This window comes from Melitaea cinxia, chromosome 25, assembly GCF_905220565.1.
Source record: "Melitaea cinxia chromosome 25, ilMelCinx1.1, whole genome shotgun sequence".
Taxonomy (NCBI): domain Eukaryota; kingdom Metazoa; phylum Arthropoda; class Insecta; order Lepidoptera; family Nymphalidae; genus Melitaea; species Melitaea cinxia.
The window spans coordinates 7,686,466-7,709,208 of NC_059418.1; the positions used below are offsets into that span (position 1 = coordinate 7,686,466).

The 22,743-nt window shown below is 35.4% G+C and overlaps 1 protein-coding gene across 1 annotated transcript in view; it reads right to left on the minus strand.

Moving 5' to 3' along the window:
- Positions 1–3,325: 3,325 nt before the first annotated feature.
- The window catches only part of LOC123665920 (cytoplasmic polyadenylation element-binding protein 2), an 83,943-nt gene continuing 64,525 nt past the window's right edge, over positions 3,326–22,743 (minus strand). Inside the window, exons 3-10 of the mRNA XM_045600149.1 lie at positions 12,624–12,743; positions 10,912–11,040; positions 8,451–8,563; positions 7,102–7,312; positions 6,279–6,364; positions 5,088–5,189; positions 4,213–4,317; positions 3,326–3,442 (exon numbers count right to left, since the gene is read on the minus strand). Of these exons, the coding sequence (XP_045456105.1) occupies positions 3,326–3,442; positions 4,213–4,317; positions 5,088–5,189; positions 6,279–6,364; positions 7,102–7,312; positions 8,451–8,563; positions 10,912–11,040; positions 12,624–12,743 (983 nt within the window). The remainder of the gene's footprint in view (positions 3,443–4,212; positions 4,318–5,087; positions 5,190–6,278; positions 6,365–7,101; positions 7,313–8,450; positions 8,564–10,911; positions 11,041–12,623; positions 12,744–22,743) is intronic.

Here is a 22,743-nt window from a genome sequence, read left to right on the forward strand (position 1 = left end):
CCACTCGTTCGTACCAATATTCTTCACTAGGGAGGGTAAGGGGGCACGTGAAACAATTTTACCGTTTCAATAAAAAATATTGAGCAATATCATACGAAAAGACCAAACAATCGAAAATGCACACACATCGAGTCACACGACGAAAACAATGTGTTGTCACAAATTTAAATGAAACGAAACGAAATATCAAAATGCAACAAACGGATACAAGCGAAGGAGATACAAGATAACGAGTGCCGTGAAAGTGAGAGAGAAAGTCGGGGCGTAGAGCGTGTATCAAAAATCACCTAATTTCCTAAGTATTTATCAAAGAGGAAACCGCGAACTATTCTTTTCAAACTATTATCTTTATTAATATATCATTAACACTAAGAGCTTTTCGCACGTGTGTGCATTTTTAAACTCTGCTAACGCGCCGCGACACTTCCCAGACCGCTTCGATACATAAATCTAAGTCTAAGAAAATAAATATATCCATATCAATTTGTCTACGTAATTGTTTAGTTTGATTAACGCGTTGGGGCTGGTCAAATGTCGGGACGCTTCATATTTATATATGGCAAATAATTTCCACTAAAAACGCTCTATTAATTACAATTTCACTACTTAATTACAATTTCGGGCCGTCGTCGAAAACGAACGGTCGGGTCGAGCGGTTGAAAAATAACGGAAAAAAATGGGAAACAGCACGATCCGTAAACCGAAAGATACGAGTCAAAGATCGGTCAGAGAATCAATCGTCGATCGAACGTCACGATCGAAGACAAATCAAGAACGGGAGGGGTCCGTTCATGCGCCGCACAAAGGCACTTTCACCCAACTACCGAAAAATACACGACACGAAAAAACATCTACAAAAATCATGAAAAAACTCATCAAAAAATTCGCGCTAGTCTTTTAAGCTACAGTCTCAGTTTCCGTGGTCGGTCGGGATACGGTGTCTGTATCCGAAGGAATTAAGTACACACCCAAACTGACGCTTTCGATTCCAACGATCGAAATAAACGTCGGACAGCCTTCAATGTCTACTAGATCAAACCTTTTTTTTTGTTAAAAAGCTGTTTCCGGGAAGAATTCGGACAACTTTTGGCGTTTAAAACATGTATTTGCGCAAATATCGGAAATAGTTTTAATTTGATAATGTGTAAATTGTTGAAAAATCTTAATCAATTATAGTCGAGAATGTCGTCTTCAAGATTTAGACAAGTTTTAAACACAAAAATTGTCTTTTCTAGTGGAAACTTTCTAAAGATTTTCGAACGAATTTTGTAAAAATTACAAAATCCAACGATCGATAACATCGATAAACTTCCAAAACTGCTTCGACACAGTCTGTTGATGACAGAGTCGACAAATGTTACCGGGAGTATTTATCAATAAAATATAACATGCTGATCAGTATATGACATCCAGAGTCATCTAATGACGTCAACTGGCGACATAAGTGAATAAAGTTCTTCGAAGTAATTGACGAAGTTTTCTAATCAAAATACAAAATCAAATTGCCAAATATTTTCAATTTTTATAAGATGCATATCGTATTTATTATTTAAGGTTCTTTTGATAATTTCTTTTAAAAGAATAACCTTATATATTTTTAAATTGTCTTCGTATGAGTTCATTTATTCTACATTCAAAACCAATTATTATCTGTAATATTAAATAGAAGAATTTATTTTACGATTAAAAATCTCAAAAGCCTACTTGAATAAAGTAGTACGCGACACCGATAGTTGGTATTTGGTGTCGATTTTAGTTGTCATACGCACTGACCAGAATGCTTTATTATATAATAGAAAACATCCATTATTTTATACAAGACTTTTAGTTATATATAATCTTAGTTACCTATTCTATCATCTATTGCACTACCCCGGCGGATCCAAAAAATATATATATTATTTTTTTAATACTAAAAAAATATAAGGCGCGCAGCCTACAGCCAAGATTGGTAACATGTTTTTTTTATCATTTTGTACTAAGAAACCCAGTCATTACCGCCTCCCGGAAAACGTTAAGGAACAAAAACCATTCAAATAAATACGAAAAGCTACAATAAAATCGTCCATGCCACGATTCGAATGATTCGATAATCGATCATTGCCATAATCGTTCAGAATTGATCAGAATCAATCATAATCGAAATCAATGTTCGAACGATCGTTGACTCTAAAATTAATCACCGCAACATCCGAGTAAAAAAATATGGGGAAAAACGGGAAATTCTCTCTAGCTACACAGGTACAATTATGTTTTTTTTTTTTTTATCGAAAAAATGTGAATCCACTTATGTCTTACATTAATATCTTACGATAAATGAGCGTACGCACTCGCGACAAAACGTTGCGACAATTTTGTCGGAATACGCCACTGAGACGTTACAGAGCTTATCAACAAACGACAAACTGACAACTAGCTAAGTTTGAATACACATTTTACTTAAACCAAAGTCCTCATCAAATTTCTCATCACACGAAAGTCTTTTTTTTCAATTACCAACACAGTCCCAATTTAATCGTGTAAAAAGAAATCCAACAAGCATGATCTTGTACTTGAATTCTATATATTTCGCTTAACATTAATTGGGTAATGTTGTCATACTTTAATTATTATTTTTTGAACCATTTTCAAATGTTAATCGTCGTGTCCGGAGGCGATAGGGCGATGCGGCCATTTTGGAACATTTCACGCAGGTACTAAAAGCTGTGTTTTTTTTTAATTTATATTCTAAAAAGTGAACTGTCAAAATACAGATTAAAAATGTAAACGTCTCAAAATGCCCGCACAGTGATTCAAACGCACCAATATGTTTTAATTCTCGCGTCGTTGCCGTGACCAGTGTTGCCAGAATCGAATGAAACTCCCCGTTCTTGTTTTCGATTCGGGTTTAGGGGGGAGGGAGATATTTTTTCCAAGTCCTAACGAACTTAAGGGGTGTTCGGGTATGCCGTTATCACAATTATCTCAACATTTCAAACTATCCGTGATCGTCAAATGCCTTACTTCAGGTCCAACCCACAAACGCAGTGTAAATTTCACTAATCCAAGAACAATTTCCTAAACATTTCTCTATATTATTTTTCAATACACCCCCTCTATATTTACCTACTCATAACCCCCCATTTTCCATCTCAAAAACCAACATAAACCTTCAACATAACCTCTCCCCATCTGACCCTTGCGCCAAACTCCCACTCTTTTCATCCCATCTCAATCCAATCATCTCAAGTAAACCCCCACAGCACAACCCCCCAATATCTTCATCTCATCTCACCCCCCCCATAACCTCTCCCCATTTCACCCCCCTCCCCCCGACCCCCCCGAACTAACACCAGCGAAAGGGCACGGCGCGAGGCCGGTCGGCTCCCTCCTTCACCAGAGGCTTGTGGAACTCGCGGCCGGGACGAGAGTGTATGGTCGCCCAGCAGTGCTCGCAGTAGTACTGGAAGGTAGAAATTAAGTAGGTATTATAAGCAAGATAATCGTATATTCTCAACAAGAAAAAATAAAGTGTGTGTACTTATGTACGCACGCAAGAAGTTATACTTCATTGGGTAGCTAACTTCACGTTGCTAACTTCTTCTTTGTCGACTAGCTAACTTCAGGGTGTCGGTTTTTTGTGACGGCGTGCACGCACATCATACAAATTTACTCTTATAGTTTTTCCCTAACGCGCCAAAAGGAGTATAACTTCAAAAATACCTTCAATTAACACGAACAAGTATAGCTAAGTGTGTACAAAGTAATAAAAAAAAAAACAAAGGTTGGTAGTACGAAACTGCTGCGTTAGCGATAAGCCGCAACAATTTCATACATTGTGTTGGTGTACAAGAAAGTGTAAAAAATATCGTATAATATGATTGGGGTAAACTTTAAACTACTCGCCAAGTTTCGTTAAAATTTAAACGGCACCAAACTACAAGCACCAGAGCTTTTTCTTTTTTCTTTGTCTTCAAGCATTGCGGAATCTTCTAAAAAACATTTCCTTATAACCTGATGGTAAGCGATTACCGTAGCCAGAAGACGTCTGCAACTCCAGAAACATCGCAAGCGCGTTGCCTTCTTTAAAAGAGCTCTGGTTACCTTATTTACTAACAGGAACACGACACTGCTTGAAAGCAGTATTATGTAGCTGTGATCTTCTGTAAGGTCTTCAGGTCTTCTAAACTCGTGTATACATAGAAATATACGGGAAAAGTTCCATGTTAATACCTGCAAGCAAGTAACGTTGGCGCAGAAGAAGGGCGCAAACTTCGACCCACAACGAGCTCCAGCGCACTCATCGCACATCTGATCATCGAGCACGTAGGGCTTCACCTGGACAAAAAAAAAACCGACTTCAATTACGTCGACAAGTAATACAACGTGGGTAGACGAAAAAAATTGGTCAAGTAATTACACATTATTAGAGATTACTCAAAGTTGTCATCTGATCTCGATCAAAGTTAAATTAAACCACACGCCAAGCAAAAAAAAAATCATTGTAATCGTTCCACCCAGTTAAAATTTCTAAAATCTTAAATAAAATAATACAGTCCAATCGAGAACCTCCTCCTTTATTTGAAGTCGATTAAAAAATACAAAACGCCAAAATTAATTAACGAAGACCATTTTTTTCTTTCAATGGAATGGAAAATGGGTCTCAGCAGATAATCCCAATTTATTGATTGCGGCGCTGATTTTCACTGATGATTTTGACGACCATCTCCTAAGCAGCTTGACTGATTCTTTTCAAAATTGTGTGTATATTTGGTTATTCTAAAATTCTTTTCAAACTTGTGTGTATATTTGGTTATTCTAAGATTCTTTTCAAACTTGTGTGTATATTTAGTTATTCTAAGATTCTTTTCAAAGTTGTGTGTATATTTGGTTATTCTAAGAATAGGTCGTAGGTAATTTTTCCCCTGGGTGATAACGGTGTTCCCATCCGTGTGGCAGAACAACGATTGCCAGATCAGCTAACATTATGACTCATGCATCCCACTGCTGGGCAGAGGCCTATTTCTCCGTGTAGGAGAAGGATCAGAGCTTAATCCACCACGCCGCTCCAATGCGGGTTGGCGGATAGTATACATTAAAATATGTACCTCGACTCGCTTATCGATGTCTCCGTGTTGCAGTTGAACAAAACGCGCAGAAATGGCCGCTATGTAAGACTGCTGGTTGGAAAACGCCACTCGACCGGCGCCCTGGAAATTATAAATTTAATAATAATTTTAATGATTGAATATAAATTTTAACTTGTTCAAAGATCCTCTATTGATGGAAACACCAAAAATTTTGTATTTTTTTTTTTTATAATGGTCAGGACAAAGTTAGTGTAATAGAGATTTTTTTACTAAAAAGCAAACGATATATTGGATGATAAATTTTAAATCTAATCTTGGCAACAAATTTGAAATTGACAAGACAAAAAAAAAAATCAATCATCAAATTTATTTTGTGGCAATATTTAGTGAATTCAAATTTTAATCATATAAAACTAACTTACTCGACCAGTCAACTTATACTCCCATAAGAACAGTAAATTTGCAATTTAACAGCAATAATCGTTCAATTTTAACAATCGGTTAGCAATCAAAGGTACCGTATCTATATACTGTACCGTTTATCAGCAAGTCACTTAGAGAACAATGTGTTTAAGCTGTGAGATTTATGAGAGATTTATGTAAAACAAAAACTTTATAACCCGTTTTACGAAAATTGCGCGGACGGAGTGTGAAATTTCGCACACATAGTTTATAGAGATGGAGTGCAGAATGCTATTTGTTTCAAATTATGCTTAAAAAATACATTAAACACACTACCATGTCTTTGAGAGACACACGCATGTATGCTATTTTGTTTATTACGCTCCAGCCTGTAATATCCCACTGCTGGGCATAGGCTTCTTTCCCCCATGTAGAAGAAAGATCAGAGCTTAATCCACCACGCTGCTCCAATGCGGGTTGGCGGATGTATTCCTTACTATGAGTAACGATCGCTATCACGTGTACATGATAACAACCGAGACCGACGGCTTAACGTGCTCTCCGAGGCACGGTGGGGAGATCCACAAGGACTGCACAAACACCCAGACCGTGGCAAACCTGTATGGCCAATACAAATGTAGTCATGTGCGGGGATCGAACCCGCAACCGCCAGCGATTAGAGATTTTGTTTATTATAACAGAAGTATAGTCTTCGACAACAGAACCTTAAATTTTCAAACGTACAATTTAAATTAATTATGGTCGAATTTCGACCACTGGACGACCGCTAGTGATTATAATTCTTACCTTAGGATACTTGAGCTCTGGATCAGTGTCGATGCCAGCGTAACAAACGCCGCCGTACAACCGGTCCATTATCATCGCCAACTCGACTGAAATTTCGAAAAGTTTTTTTACTACATTACTAAATTAATTTTAAGTTATTAGCAAAAGTTTAAGTTCCTTCAAAAAGCACAAATTAACTAGTGGCACAAAAATAGCCCTTAGAAACCCAGCAGTAGCCCAAATTCAAAAGAAACTTCCATCTGTTTAAGACATTTAATATCGTCAGAACGATGTGATATAACCCAGATAAAGTGTTCCATTTCTATAAAAATAGTTTTATTTATATAAAACTATTTTTGAATGGAACATTAACAATGTTATATTACGGCAGTAAAGAATATAGCCACCCCCTCTCTTCCCGTGGGTGTCGTAAGAGGCGACTAAGGGATGACACAGTTCCACTACCACCTTTGAACTAAAAAAGCCTACCGGTAGTGAGATACCCATCAAACTACTGGCTTTCAAATACACAGACCGAAGATGGGCATCAGCGTCTTCAGTGTGACAAAGCCAGCCCTGCGGTCACCAAATCGCCTGCCCAGCGTGGTGACTATGGGCAAAATACACGAGTTCGCACCATAATGTCTGATGCGAGCTTGAGGAGGCCCATGTCCAGCGGTGGACTATGATAGGCTGACGTGATGATGGAACATTAATATACATCGACGAGCTAGACGGCATTAGTAAAATAAAACTGATAGATTATTACGCCTATACTTCTTCGCAGGTACACTCATGATACCAAAAACTCACCAGAAGAATGACTACATACAATCACACTCACCAGCCTTCAAGGGACGAGGGACACCCCCAACGAAGACAGTCTTCCGAGGGTCCAAGGGCATGCTAGCGTCTAAGACAAAATCAGCATCCGCCAGTCTCCAAGGTCTGATCTGGACCGGCTTGTCTCTGATCGTTGGAGATGAGACGCACAGGTACAACTTGTCGTCATCGGTGATACAGGCCTCCATTAGTGCAGCTACTGAACTCTCATCCTGGAAATTTGGGAATGTTTATTTGATTTAAATTAAAATAATACCATTTCCTGGCAACTTTTTCTCATTTTCTTTTATCGACAACTTGTTTAGACATATTTAGGGAAAATAAGCAACATTTTTCATACAAGCAGTCCTGGATCAGCCTATAAGCTATTTAAGAAATTGCTCAGGGCATTCCGTTTAGACACTTGAGATGACCGAGAAAAAAAAACAGCAATACAATTCCAAAATTCGCGCGTTTTAAACGATACGTATTCACGTTTTTTTCCATTAATTATTTCTAGTTCACTAAGGATATGGGTTCGTCCCCTAGGGAAAGTTTGCTTAGGGCGTCAAATTACCTTAATCCAGCACTGCATACAGAAGATACTTGCCAATAGTAAAATCATTTGTAACAGGGTATTTGTGATTAGAGACAAAATTATTTTCTAAGAGCTTACATTATAACCGACTTGATTTGAAAGGGATTCAGTTGATTTCGATAGCTATAGTCTAAGATCTGAACTAGATATGATCTATATTTTATTATTTAGTATGTTAAACATAAATCGCTAAAAAGTTGGCTGGAAAATTCCTAGCCAGGCTATATTACATTCGGCAACCGTCATTCAAACCAGGTTTTTAGCAGGTAACCCAATATCGTCGTATTCGCAATGAAATAGCGCTCATTTTGATGTAAGATTCATTTTGATGTAAGATTTATTTATTAAACATGTGGGTGCAAGTGACTAGAATATTATATATTATTATACCCATTATATTATTATTATATATAATTTTCATCCATTAAGCAGATGGGTGGAGTTCGTCTCTATTTCGGATCTCCTGCTATTAATAGAAGCACCTGAAAGACTTTGCACAAACAATCTTGAAGTTGGCCACTTTTGGAAACTACTTCCCAAATTATAGTACCAGATACACTGAGTCGTTTCTTCGCAATTTTTTGGATTAACTGAGAATGTCCATAGTAGATTTGTGGTCTATGTCCAGCAGTGGACTGCAATAGGCTGAAGTAAATTAGTCCAAAGTAGATAAGTGGCTGAAAGAGATTTCTTCTAGAAAAGTCTAAAGTTGCTAAACTTCACAAACTGTACAAATTTTTTAGGTGCAATAAGAAAACATGAATCTTGCTTACTTGGAACAGCAGAAACGCGTATCCCTTGGGCGGAAAATAACTCTTGCTCTCGGCCTTGTGTGGCCAGTCCACGACCAGCGGCCCGAAGCGTCTGAACGATGACGTGATTTCATCTGGAAACATCAAAGATTTCTTGTTGATTATACGCTTTAGACCAAATTTGAGGGTATTACATCCATATGAGTTTATGGTACATCGCCGATAGCAAGCATAAAAATGTTTTTTTTTTTTTTGTAAATTAATACGTTTTCAAATTAAAAAATAAATAAAAATGAATAGGTGTATTAATTTTTGTTTATATAATGAAACAATTCTTTTGAGAAGTAAATAATCTTTAACCTAAAAATGTTTTTGAAAAAAATAATAAGTAAAATAGAACTAACTCATAATGGGTTATCTTAAGTTGTTTACCACGCCTATAATCTAAACAGAATTTCATTCTGAAAATACTTAGCAGAAAAATCTTTCATCATTACAGCCTATAACAGTCCACTGCTGGACATAGGCCTCCACAAGTTTACGCCAAAAATAACGTGAATTCATGTGTTTTGCTCATAGTCATCACGCTGGGCAGGCGGGTTGGTAACCGCAGTATTGGCTTTGTCGCACCGAAGACCCTGCTGCCCGTTTTCGGCCTGTGTATTTCAAAGTCAGCAGTTAGATGGTTATCCCGCCATCGGTCGGCTTCTTAAGTTCCAAGATGGTTGTGGAACCTTGTTATCCCTTAGTCGCCTCTTACGACACCCACGGGAAGAGAGGGGGTGGCTAAATTCTTTAGTGTCGTAGCCACACAGCACAAAAATCTTTACTTATAATTAATGTAGAGTGAAGTTATCAAGTTATCAACTGCTGTGTGGCTACGGCAGTAAAGAATATAGCCACCCCCTAAGCCCCTAGCCTAAGGGATGACACAGTTCCACTACCACCTTGGAACTTAAAAAGCCGACCGATGGCGGGATGACCATGCAGCTCCTGGCTTTGAAATACGCAGGCCGAAGACGGGCGTCTGCAGCGTCTTCGGTGCGAGAAAGCCAGCTTTGCGGTCACCAATCCGCCTGCCCAGCGTAGTGACTATGGGCAACACACATGAGTTTGCGCCATTTTTGGCGCAAACTTGTGGAGGCCTATGTCCAGCAGTGGACTGCAATAGGCTGAAGTGAAGCTATCAAACCATTGATATCAAAATCTACGAGTCCGATTTTATAAATGTTTTATTTTTCTGAATAGGGATAGAATAAATACCTAGCGATATAGAATATACTTTACAACCTACTCTCATACTTAAAAAAATTTCATCAATATCTGTCGAGCCATTTAGGACGAGTGTGCCGAGTCATTTAGGAGAGTATAAAAATCTTGACACGAGATTTTTTTCTATTAGATAATTAATTTTAAACAAAAAATTGTAACTATTCTTTCGCTTTGAGACATATATTTTACAGCAAAAGGATTTCCAGATCTCCAGTGACAATTTAAAATAAAACAATACGACAGTTTTAATACAAAGTCGGTTAAAACAATACGTATAGACAATCAGAGCTAACGTAACTAGGGCACCTCATTGTGCTCGTAATATCTGTCTAGATTAGGTATTGTTGTTCGACCTAGAATCGTGAAGGCTGGACTGAGGTTTGCAGATGAAACAAATTCTATCATTCGTCGTATACATATACTTACTGTATATTATTATTATGAAGATAAACAGTTTTATTTGTTTATTTGTATGTAATTGAGATAATTCGGTACTACTAATGACTCGTTTCACAAGTTAATAAAACAAAATATATTTAGGGGTATGAAAAATAAATGTTGGCCGACTCTCAACAACTACCCAATATGCACACAAAATTTTATAAACATTGGTCCAGTCGTTTTGGAGGAGTTTGGCCACAAACGTGATCTCAAAATTTGCAAGTTCTTTTACGTAACGTGCAAATATTATAATATTGCCTATCGTTAGAGGAAATTGTACAAACATTGCTTCGCAGTGGTCGCAGCGACTGGCTGGTATCTGGTTCGTGCTCGTAATGTGTATATGTATATTTTGTTGCGTGGTCTGGGCGTTTTTCACTATATTGTATGTTACTAAGACCTAGACACAGGTTTCGCATTCTACTGGCGAAGCGTTTATTATTATCAATATAAAGACAATAGCGACATTTTACAGTAATAACGTAACTAAAACTTCCATTAATTGTACTGCAAGACTCTCACTAGAACTATCAGCAAATAATACGGATTTGCCAATCTCCGCTAAGAATTTAGCTTTTGGAAGCTAAAAAACCAATTGACTCTTCAATATCTGGTGGAAATCCACTAATAAACACCTCCCAACTGAAACCGTTCTCTGTGCTCAGACCAACGGCCACTTACAATAACAATCAGCAAATGACGCGGATTAGACAATTTCAGTCAAATTTTGAGAGACGTAAAAAACATTTCCGTAAACTTCTTAGCTTACCTTCATCAATATCCGGCGGTAGTCCACCAACAAACACCTTCCGACTGAACCGTTCTCCGTGCTCAGATCCCGCAGACACGGGGGACGAGCGTGCCGGCGAGCCGAGAGCGCTGACGCACATCGACAGTCCTGGAATATGTTTAGCTTAATGTACCAAACTGAGCTTATTAAAATGGGGCAGTTCTAAATTACACCTATACCAGTCTTGATGAGATAAGGCACAGCAGGAAATCATCATCATCATCATTATCATCATCATCACAGCCTGTCCACTGTCCACTCCACTGTTGGAGATAGGCCTCCACAAGTTTACGCCAAAAATAACGTGAACTCACGTGTTTTGCCCATAGTCACCAGGCTGGGCAGGCGGGTTGGTGACCGCAGCAGGAAATATATTGTATTAAATCTGCAGCAATAAAACTGGGTAAATACATCTACTGAAGATCACATACAAATAATACTGATTTCAAGTAATGTTGAGCTTCATTGGTACGTAAGGTGGGTAGAACTACTGGTGGTCTGGTCTTGCTGCGCTTGTGACACTCCTGATATCGATAGGCTACGGTAACCTTCAAAAAATCCATTAATCATCCATTTAATTTCAATTTGAATACTACTTGGTTTGAACGAACCAAACCAGTACCAAATGCTAATTCTCTGGGTTGTTGTGGTTGTCTTCTATGGGTTGTCTGGAAAGAAATGGCTAATTAGCCATAAATTCGCCCACTGTACTTCACTGTCTGTATCTTTATGCTTTGTTTGTAATATATTTGTGGTGTACAATAAAGTATAAAATAAATAATTCTCAGATTTTCCTGACTAGCGTCAAATTTATTGCTCAATTGGTACTTAATAAAGTAAAATTATGAAATCAAATTTCTGTATCTAGAAAGCAATATTAAATAGATTATCAAAACCGGCTCTAACAATAAGAGATACGAAAGCCTAGTGAGAGTAAAGATACAAAAGAATCCGAATTTGCATCCATAGTTTCTTTCTACCATTCTTTTATTTTTCTGTCACATTTGTAGGACTTCTTTGTACCAATTGTTTAAAGAATAGTTACTCGCTTTTTGTATTTATTGAATACTTTCCGAAACAAAAAGTGTTATACAAGAATCAAATCATATCAGATTCACAAATTTGAAAATTAATATAAATATAGCTTACATAGGTATCTAGGTTAGGATGGGCTTAAAAATGTCAAGTAGCGATTAACATAATAAGAAACAGTTGTAAGTAAAACGAGACTTAAAAACTAAGTTTATAAAATGTGGTAATTTGAAATATTATACCTATTTTCACGCAAGTAATTCAATTGATGTCATGAATCGACCTTTTTTAATATTACCTACTTAACTAGGCCTAGTTTTTTTTGATAACCTGATGGTAAGCGATTACCATATCCTATAGACGTCTGTAAAACCAAAAGCATCGAAAGCGCATTGCCGACCCTATCCCCAGTCCTTCTCCAGGTGTTCTGGTTAACTTACTCACCAACAGAACCACAATACTGCTTGAAAACAGTATTATTTAGCAACAGTATTATTTAGCTGTGGTCTTCTCTAAAGTCGAGGTACTACCCCAGTCGGGCTGCTCAGTTTAGACGTTAATACGCATTGATAAGTTTGTATTAGTAAGTTATGTGTTGTGAGCTTTAAATGTACATATCATTTTTGTTCAATTAAGGTTTTTTATTATTATTGTCTTACCGGCAGCACTGAGCCTCGACACTACATCCTGGGTCTGATCAGCGGGTCCCGAAGGTGATCCAGCGCCAGCGGCGCTTGCGACACCGCCGTCTTCCACACCGGGGAAGAATGGAGACTTGACTGGAAAGATAGGAGAGAAATTTTATTGCCATGCCAATAAGATTACACGAAAAATGTCAGCTTTGCGAGTAAAAAAAATATTATTGAAATCGGTACACCCAGTAAAAAGTTATGATGTAACATAAATAAAATAAAAAAATAGAGTCGAGTTGAAACCACCCTATTTGGCATTATAAAATTTTAAATTTTAATTTATTCATTATTTATCGTTGTGTCCATTTGTTATAAGTATTCTTTGACGGTTAGCAGGAAAGTGGACATAAGGTCAACAACTTTTTTTTTTTTTTTTTTGTTATGGATTAATTGGTTGTACAACTTTCTTCAATGTTTGTATTTTGTAGATGCCTGATGATGGTCCAATAAAGGATCGAAACGTCGCATGAATTTGCAATTAGTGGTTTGATTGGCACCTTATGTCCACTTTCCTGCTAACCGTCAAAGAATAAAAATATTTATGTTGTTTGTTCTGATCTAACACTGCTTCAAGTGGTACTTTAAAAATTCATCAATATCTTGATGGTAAAGGAAAACATATCTCGGGAGAAATCAAAGGTATACTCGTGCAATTGCCAATTCTCAAGATGCGTTGCGGATTCAAGAATCAATCTTATCAATAGAGTTACTTAGATCCCTTTGTCTATCAGTGGGATATACACGTATTAGTTATATTTATTTATAAATCACTACATATTATATAATTGTGTTTGCAGGCAAACGAAAAAAAAAACCGACTTCAATTTTATCGACAAGTAATACAACGTAAGTAGACGAAAAATTAGTCAAGTAAATACCGCATTATCAAAGATTACTCCAAAAGTTGCAATCAGATCTCGATAAAATTTAAACGTTTAAACATGATAAACATCGGCTTTCGATTAAATTAAAAATCATCAAAATCGGTACACCCAGTAAAAAGTTATGCGGATTTTCGAGGGTTTCCCTCGATTTCTCTGGGATCCTATCATCAGATCCTGGTTTCCTTATCATGGTACCACACTTACGATACCTCCTTTCCAACAAAACAGAATTATCAAAATCAGTTCATAAACGACGAAGTTATCCCAGAACATACATAAAAATATATATAAGGTCGAATTGAATAACCTCCTCCTTTTTTGAAGTTGGTTAAAAAACAAAGTCACATCCCGCTGTCAGTATGCTTAGAACTTTAAAACTACGAAACGGATTTTGATGCGGCTTTCTTTGGTAATTAGAGTGATTCCAGAAGAAGGTTTATATATACATGCATAATACGGTAGAGAAACACTGATAATTTAAGAGATTTATACTGTGTAATCATAAATAAACACATTTATTTGAACTTACATTGCAAACGATGGCTGAAGTATTTTTAATTATTTACGAAAATCGTAGTTTAAGGTTGGGTATTTAAATTAGAAAAAAAAAACTAAATAGAATAGGTTTTTTGTCGTGTGAAGCCGGTGCGGGTCGCTAGTAAATAAATAAATGCTTCACACGCAATGGCCCCCGCACATGACAAATATTTGTATTGGCCATATAGATGTGAGCCGTGGTTTGAGCATTTAAGTGGCGTGGTCACACAGGAGACAATCCTAATGGGGATCATAACAAATCATAGAACAGTAAGACCACAGAAGCGCCGCAAATAATCTCACACGTCTCATAACCAATCAAAGCTAGCATCTCAATAAACGGCAAAGAATCTTCCTCGAAATGTTCATAAGCTATGATACGGATTCGTGTTAAGAGGGCGTATGTGTAACAATTATTATCCAAGCCAAAAGTCAACGACATCTTGCTTTGGATTTGAGCCAAACACTGAAAATATTCCACACTGTGCCGAGAACACCGCATTCTGCCATTGAGTTAGATAATCTGGTATAATGCTTATACTTAACAACAAACGAACTTATTAATGGAGACGTTTATTTATTTACTAAGCTTCAATCTATATCTATACAAATAAATAAAATTAGAGTGTCTGTTTGTAATATTAAAATAGCTGCTTTTTACTAAATACATATGAATACACGGTACGTATACCAAAATAACGTTTTTTTACAATTTTTCTTTTGTCTGTCTGTTTGTTTCCACTAATCTCTGAAACGGTTGGACCGATTTTGAAGGGACTTTCAATAGCAGTTAGCTAATGTAATAAGGCATAACTTAGGCTACTTTTATTTTAGAAATTTACTAGCTCTGCGAGCAGAACAATAACTTTTTTGTTAAATTCGGCGCGAACGAAGTCGCGGGCTGTGTGGTTACGGCAGCAAATGATATAGCCACATATTACTAATTTTGTACTAAAACACAGTTTATATATTATTTTTCAATAGACTAACTGCGGAGTTTCTCGCGGATTCTTCTCTGCAGAATCTACATTCCGAATCGGTAGTAGTTTTACTTTTGTACGCATGTAAAAAGTAACACTTCATTGGCTAGCTAACTTCACGTTGCTAACTTCTTCATCGTTGACTAGCTAACTTCAGGGTGTCGGTTATTTTGAATTTACGCTCATATTTTTTCCCTAACGCGCCAAAAAAAAGTAACTTCAAAAACGGACAAATAATACAACGTAGGTGGACAAAAAAATAGTCAAGTAAATACGCGTAATCAAAGATTACACAAAAAGTAGTCGTCACACCTCAATCAGATTTAAATGGGACCCACAAGAAATGCAGCTTTCAGTCAAGTAAATACGCATTATAGAATATAGCTCACAAATTACTCGTCAAATCGCATGATTAAATGGGACCACAAGGCATGCACTGGTTTAGATTTAAAAAAAAATCATCGAAATCAATCCACCGATTAAAAAGTTATTATTATTATTATTATTACATAAAAAAATACAGTTGAATTGAGAACCTCCTCCTGTTGCGAAAATCGGTTAAAAATGGCGGTACAAAGTAAAACATAAACAAATTAAAAACAACACAACTTGCATTCGTCTGTGCTGCACAGTCGTAGCAGTCTAGTTTTCAGTCTAACGACCCCTAGGGTTAAAGGTTAGGCGAGGTCATAAAATAAAATTACTATACCTCGGAATGTTGATTTGTAGAGTTAGGTATATTCGTTCTATTATTTTAGTATCTATATTATGACTCTACGCGACGTCTATACTTTCATATTTTCGTTTGTTCGAGGCGCTACCAGAGCGTGGCAATTTGTTTTTTTTTTTAAATTATTTTATCGAGCTTTAGGAGAACAAAACCTATGCCCAGTAGTGGGATATTACATACAGGCTGAGTCAAACAAATAACTTATAATAGAGAAAAACCAGTACACAGCATTGGTCACGAGTTTAATTCTCGCAAGAGCCAGCGAAACCGAGAGGCAATCATAACATTCAAATTTTAATTATTATACAGCAAATATAGTTAATGTAAGAGCTAAGAAGAACCATATATATTTATGCTTATATGTATTTATGATTATATTTTTATCTATAGTAATAAATGGTGAGCAGGTTTTTTTGTTCGGTTATACTGCGAAAACTACTGAACCGATCGGAATAATACTTATACCATAAGATGCAGCGTGTTTCGGAGAAGGTTTTACCGTTTTAGTATATGATATGTTGCTGATTACTTATTGCGTAAAAAAAGGACGGACATAGGTCGCTTGTCTACCTATATTTAAGTGTAAATGCAACACTTTATTATCAATAATCTCCTCTCCCGAAGTTATCTGGAAGAGATTGCTTAAAGCAAGAAAACCGCATTTGCACGCTGTCAGTGTATCTGCTAAATATTTGAGAATGTGTTTTACTACGTCTATTCAATAAAGTAATAAATAAAAATAACAGTTGCGTCTCATAAAATCGTCAATACATTACTCAATCATTTAAGCAGAGTCATATGCTGCATGAGAGACAGCGAGCCAGCTTACCGCAACCTATTTACCGCCAAATATTTTTTTAAGTTATACTTCATTTGGCGCATTAGGGTAAAATAATGAGAGTAAATGAAGATGCGCGCGCACACCGTCACGAAAAAAACCCGACACTCTGAAGTTAGCTAGTCAACAAAGAAGTTAGCAACGTGAAGTTAGCTGGCCAGTGAATTATAACTTCTTACGTGCGTACATAAGTACGTACACGTTTTTCCATACAAACCTTGTTCCTGATAGTGAAAAACGCAAAAAAATATTATTCAATTCATGTAGTCGTTCAAAAGATATACGCGTTCATACATTTTGGTGACTAATTTTCATATACATAGATAAATAGACAGATAAAAATTACAATTTAAAACAAAAATATATATATTTTAGGGAGCGCTAAACCCGTGACCACCTTGATGTGGTTCGATGAACCACGTCCATTTAGTTAGGAGATGAATCAACAAAAACTCGGGTTGGCTACTTTGATCCGCTTAATAGAATTTCTGTAACGCTGTTAACAGACTTTGTCAAAGACGGGTCATGATTTCCAACTATGTAAAAGTGTTATATATGTGTAAATTAAGGTAGAGTCAGAAATAACAAAAATATAACCTCCCATAAAAAATCTACCTATAATGTACATATAAGCCCTATTTTTCCTCAAATTACTAGCCTCAAACTTCAAATTACAGCAAAAATTCAACATAAAAATTAAAACTAGTACATAATAAACTAACTCGCTTCGAGTCAATGTGAGAAGAAAAACCTTTGCGTAAAGAAGCTCACCGTCCGATTCTTATTGTTTCATCAAAACGGTATAAAATATTACCATATGGCTCAGTGGTTAGGAAGTGATCATAATGAGCAAAATTACAAAGTTCGCCTGGGGTCCCCGTAGATCCAAAGAGTAATTTGACCAAACAGATAAATTTAATATGACTATAGGCCATATAACATTGCGACATCGAGAATCGTCATGTAGCGATACTCTATTTACTTAATAAATCTTATAGCAAATTTTATTAATTTAATTTTTGTCATGATTTTTTTTTCGTAATTTTACGATTTAATAAAATTATTATAATATGTTTTAATAAAATTATTTAAATATTTTTCGTAATTTTAAGTATCAATATTTTAGACAAAAAATAAAATAAAATAAGCGTACTCACTCTTTCTATATGGATACTTCGGGCCTCTGATGAAGGGCGTTATCAAGGGTATTGTGTGCACCGACATTTTAACACAAAAAAATATATAAAAATTACCGTAACTATATAACAATTTTCTGTTCGAATCGTCACACGCGAGCGCTCTACGCTTCACGACACTTGGAATGAAAAAAATTGACTGCCGTGTTCTGTTTTTAATTTATATTTTTTTTTTATATCCAACCAGCTGTATAATTAAATAAATTTATTAAAAATAAAATCAATTTCAAAACAACTTTTTAATATAAACAAAAATTAAATATTTGTGTATTTATGAACTATTTTTAATTACTTTTTGTTTGATTTCACTAATAGTCATAAGAACTTTTTTCTTTTTCTCGTTAAAATGTGACAAACGCGTCAGTAGCCAGCGGATGGCTAAGCTTATTTACGAAAATAACTATTGTATGCTATTTAAAAATGAACGCAGATAGTTTTAATTTTTGTCTTATTTTTTGTTATTCCGTTTTTAATTTGTTTAGTTCTGTCTATCAACACGGAACAGTCATTAGTGTTTGATGAGATTTTAATCTGTACGAATGGCGACATAGATTACAATCAGTAGTTTTTTTTTTTTAATAATACAGATTACAAAACGCTTTTGAATTTTATTTCAATAGAAACTATTACGTTTTGATTTCATAACACATTTTTTTTAAGTAATTTAGTTCAAATTCCTAACTTTAAAATTATAAAGTTACTACATACTAAGATATTTTTAGAATCAATTTTTAAAACATATTCTATGACTTTAAATATTTACGCTTCAGCCTTTAATATCCCACTACTGGGCATAGGCCTCTTTCCCCATGTAGGAGAAGGATCAGAGCTTAATCCACCACACTGCTCCAATGCGGGTTGGTAAATATATTCCTTACTATGAGTAGCAATCGCTATCGGGTGTACATGATAACAACACCACAACACCGTGCCTCAGAGAGCACGTTAAGCTGTCGGTCCCAGTTATTATCATGTACACCAGAAAGCGATTGTTACTCATAGTAGGGAATATATAATAAGAGTTTCTTGCCGATTCTTTTCTGCAGAATCTACATTCCGAATCGGCGGTAGCTTTACTTTTACAAAAAAAAAAAAACATTTTTAAAGTTTTAATTTGTAAAATGACGATCCGAAAGTGCTCTTGGGGCCTATTTGAATAATTTTTGATTTTCTTTTAATATTCACCAACCCGCATTGGATCGTCGTGGTGGATTGAGCTCCGATCCGTCCCCTACATGGGGAGAGAGGCCTACGCCCAGCAGTGGTTACTTGTTAATGTAAATGAAGTCAGATTCTTTTTCATTTGCAAGCAAACACAACTCCTTCTTTTACGGAAAACAACTAAAAAGGTATTATTAAATATTAAAGTAGTACTAATGGTATAAAACGTAGGTATATATAGAAGTCGGTTTTTTGATTAACACTTGTAATGATTCATTATCGATTTATACATTACGATTGACCTAAATACTAACATTTAGAAAAAATATACATACTAGCTGACCCTGCAAACGGTGTTTTACCATATATTGTATTACCCCTTTAACCTCCCCTCCCCTTATAACTTAGGGATATGAAAAATAGATGTCGGCCGATTCTCAGACCTACCCGATATGGACACAAAATTTCATAAAATCGGTCCAGCCCTTTCTGAGGAGTTGGGTAACTAACATTGTGACACGAGAATTCTATATATAAGAATATATAGAATAGATAATAGAATATATAGAAAAGAATATATACTTTATATATAATAATATAGGACCTGGGTGACCGAGCTTAGCTCGGTATTTTTAGTAAATCGTGTTTTTTGAAAATCATATTTAAATACGAATTACATATTGATAAAATATGAATAATATTTTTCGATTTTATTTTTTTTTAGAAAAAAAAGAAAAAAAAAACGATAATCGATCTGGAAAACTTGAGAATTCGAACCATGATCTTTTCGGCCGAGCGCGATCGGCCGATTTCCCCTGAGCTATTACAACTTTATTGACAGATGCGAAATTTACCTTCTTATTCTAACGATATTGTAGCCATTTTTTCATTGCCTTAAAACAGGGATAAAACGACATTTTCTAAAAATGAATCCTAGCTAGGTTTATTTATTTCCCCCGTAATCCCCTGCATACTAAATTTCATGAAAATCGTTGGAGCCGTTTCCGAGATTCAGATTATATAGATATATATATACAAGAATTGCTCGTTTAATAGTATAAGAGATAAGATACAAAACATCAGTCAGTTAGAAGAAATACTTCAAGTTCAGTTGTAAACCTAACTTATAATAATATTTTCATTGAATTAACAGCACGAAAAGTATCAAAATATATACGTTAATCGTGCCCCGCGGTTTCTCATGTGTTAATTAAGGAAAAAAATACCTAGACTTTTTCGGTAAATACGCTATCCGACACAAAAAGAATGTTTCAGTTCGAATCAGTTCAAATTAGCACGTTTAAATAAGCTATTAATAATTAAATCTCTTGTATCATAGAATTACGTCTCCCTTGTCTTCTCAAAATTCTCGATCATGCGCGGTAAAGTCCTCCAAGAGTCTAGACCATTCCTTTATAATGACAAAAAAATTATGTCAATATAAAAATAATACTTTAAAAAGATTAAAAAATACGCTTTTCTATATAAACCATACTAAAAAGGAATAATTGTATTAAATTAGTGTATTGTCATCGGTCCTCGATAAGTCTATTAAGTTTAAATGAAATCTGGTAGTTTGAAGTGGGTTACAAACATACAAACATACAGGTGAAGCTAATAAAAAGCGTGTAAAAAATCGTGAGAGAAAAAGCTAACGTCAAATCCGTTCCATAAATATATTTATTATAATATTTTACAAATTAAATAGTAATCGTTAATAATTCTATGTGTAATTTGAGTGCTATATGTGTAATACATTTAAATATAATATACATAACTTAATAATAAATAGAAGGTAGCCTACAAATAAACAAACTTCATTGCATAATAATATTAGTATATATGAAGCCGAGTCGCATCCATTGCATCAACCTTATCGTCAGCCAAGCGATTTCCTTTAAACAACCTTGGGACGAATTGAAGTCCTTTCTACCAATATTTTTGAGTAACAATTTTCATATATGGCCCCCGGTATGAAAAAAATATGAGGACTACAATGTACCGAACGAATGATCTCGTTACGTTTTTGTTACGCCATCTATCGGAACACTATTGGGATCCGAGAGATGGCGTTATTTGATTTATTATTTTATAATGTAATATACTGTACTATCAAATGTAATGTATATTAATCTTTTTCTTAGACTAGTAAGCCTTTTTAACCGACTTCGAAAAAAGGAGGAGGTTCTCAATTCAACTGTATTTTTTTTTAATGTATGTTACATCAGAACTTTTGACTGGGTGGAGCGATTTCGACAAATTTTCTTTTAATCGAAAGGTGGTGTGTGCCAATTGGTCCCATTTAAATTTATTTGAGATCTAACAACTACTTTTCGAGTTATATCCAATAATGTGTTTTTACTTGACGCTTTTTTCGTCGACCTACGTTGTATTATACCGCATAACTTTCTATTCGATGTACCGATTTTGATAATTCTTTTTTTTATTGGAAAGGAGATATTCCTAGTTTAGTATCATGATAAGGAAACCAGGATCTGATGATGAGATACCAGAGAAATCGAGGGAAACTCTTGAAAATCCGCAATAATTTTTTACTGGGTGTACCGATTTTGATAATATTTAATTTTATCGAAAGCTGATGTTTGTCATGTGGTCACATATAAATTTTATTGAGATCTGATTACTACTTTTTGAGTAATCTTTGATAACGCGTTGAAACTTGACTATGTTTTTCGTCGATCTACGTTGTATTACTCGTCGATGTAATTGAAGTCGGTTTTTTTTTCGTTTGCGAGCAAACACAATTATTATTATAATTATTATTTCTAATAGTGATTTAAAAAAAACATCAAAATCGATGCACATAGAAAACTCCTTATTAAAAGTCGTTTAAAAAGAAGCCTATACGCCTATTCTCAGCAGTGGTTGTGATAGGCTGAACCAATAAATCAATAAACCTATATCAAATCATCTCAACATCACCAAATTATTTTGATACAAGCATTGCGTAGCGTTGACGGATGCAAAGAGTCTACGAAAATTATCCAACGTCCAAGGTCAAGAGCTCGCGTCTCAAGAGGCGTAATTTTCACGTGTCTACTGTCGTTAATACGATTCAGACTGAGTATATCGTGATAAACACGTTTGAACATAATACACATATGTATATAGGGTAAGTATTCCTATATATAACTGAGGTAGAGGACGCCAGGAAATATTCTGTTCGAAATTTAAAGCAGCCCCAGTGGTAGTACTTCGACCTTACAGAAGATCACAGCTAAATAATACTGCGTTCAAGCAGTATTGTGTTCCTGTGGTGAGTAAAATGACCATAGCTCCTTTGGGTGATTGGGGGTGGGATCGGCAACGCGCTTGCAATAATTTTGTATACAAGCGTCTATAAGCTACGTAATCGCTTACCATCAGATGGGCCGTACGAAAAAGTTTTTAAGTACTTATTTGCTAACCCAACCAACTTCGTTTTGCTGTAATAATAATTAAAATAAAAATAAATGTCGTAATCTGGTTTGGAAATTACGCAGACGAAATTGTGAATTATCTATATAAATAAAAATGAATGTTTCTAAGTGCATAACTCGGGAATGGTTCGACCAATTCGGCTATATATTTTTTAGTATGTTCCTTAAGGGCTTAAGGAATATACACGGAAGGTTTTAATACTTTAAAAAAAATAAAAAATAAAAAAAAATAATTTTGACTATTAACTTTTGACAGAACGAAGTCTGTCCGGGCAGCTAGTTGTAAATAAAATTGTAGTAAATTCTAGAACAAAATTTACT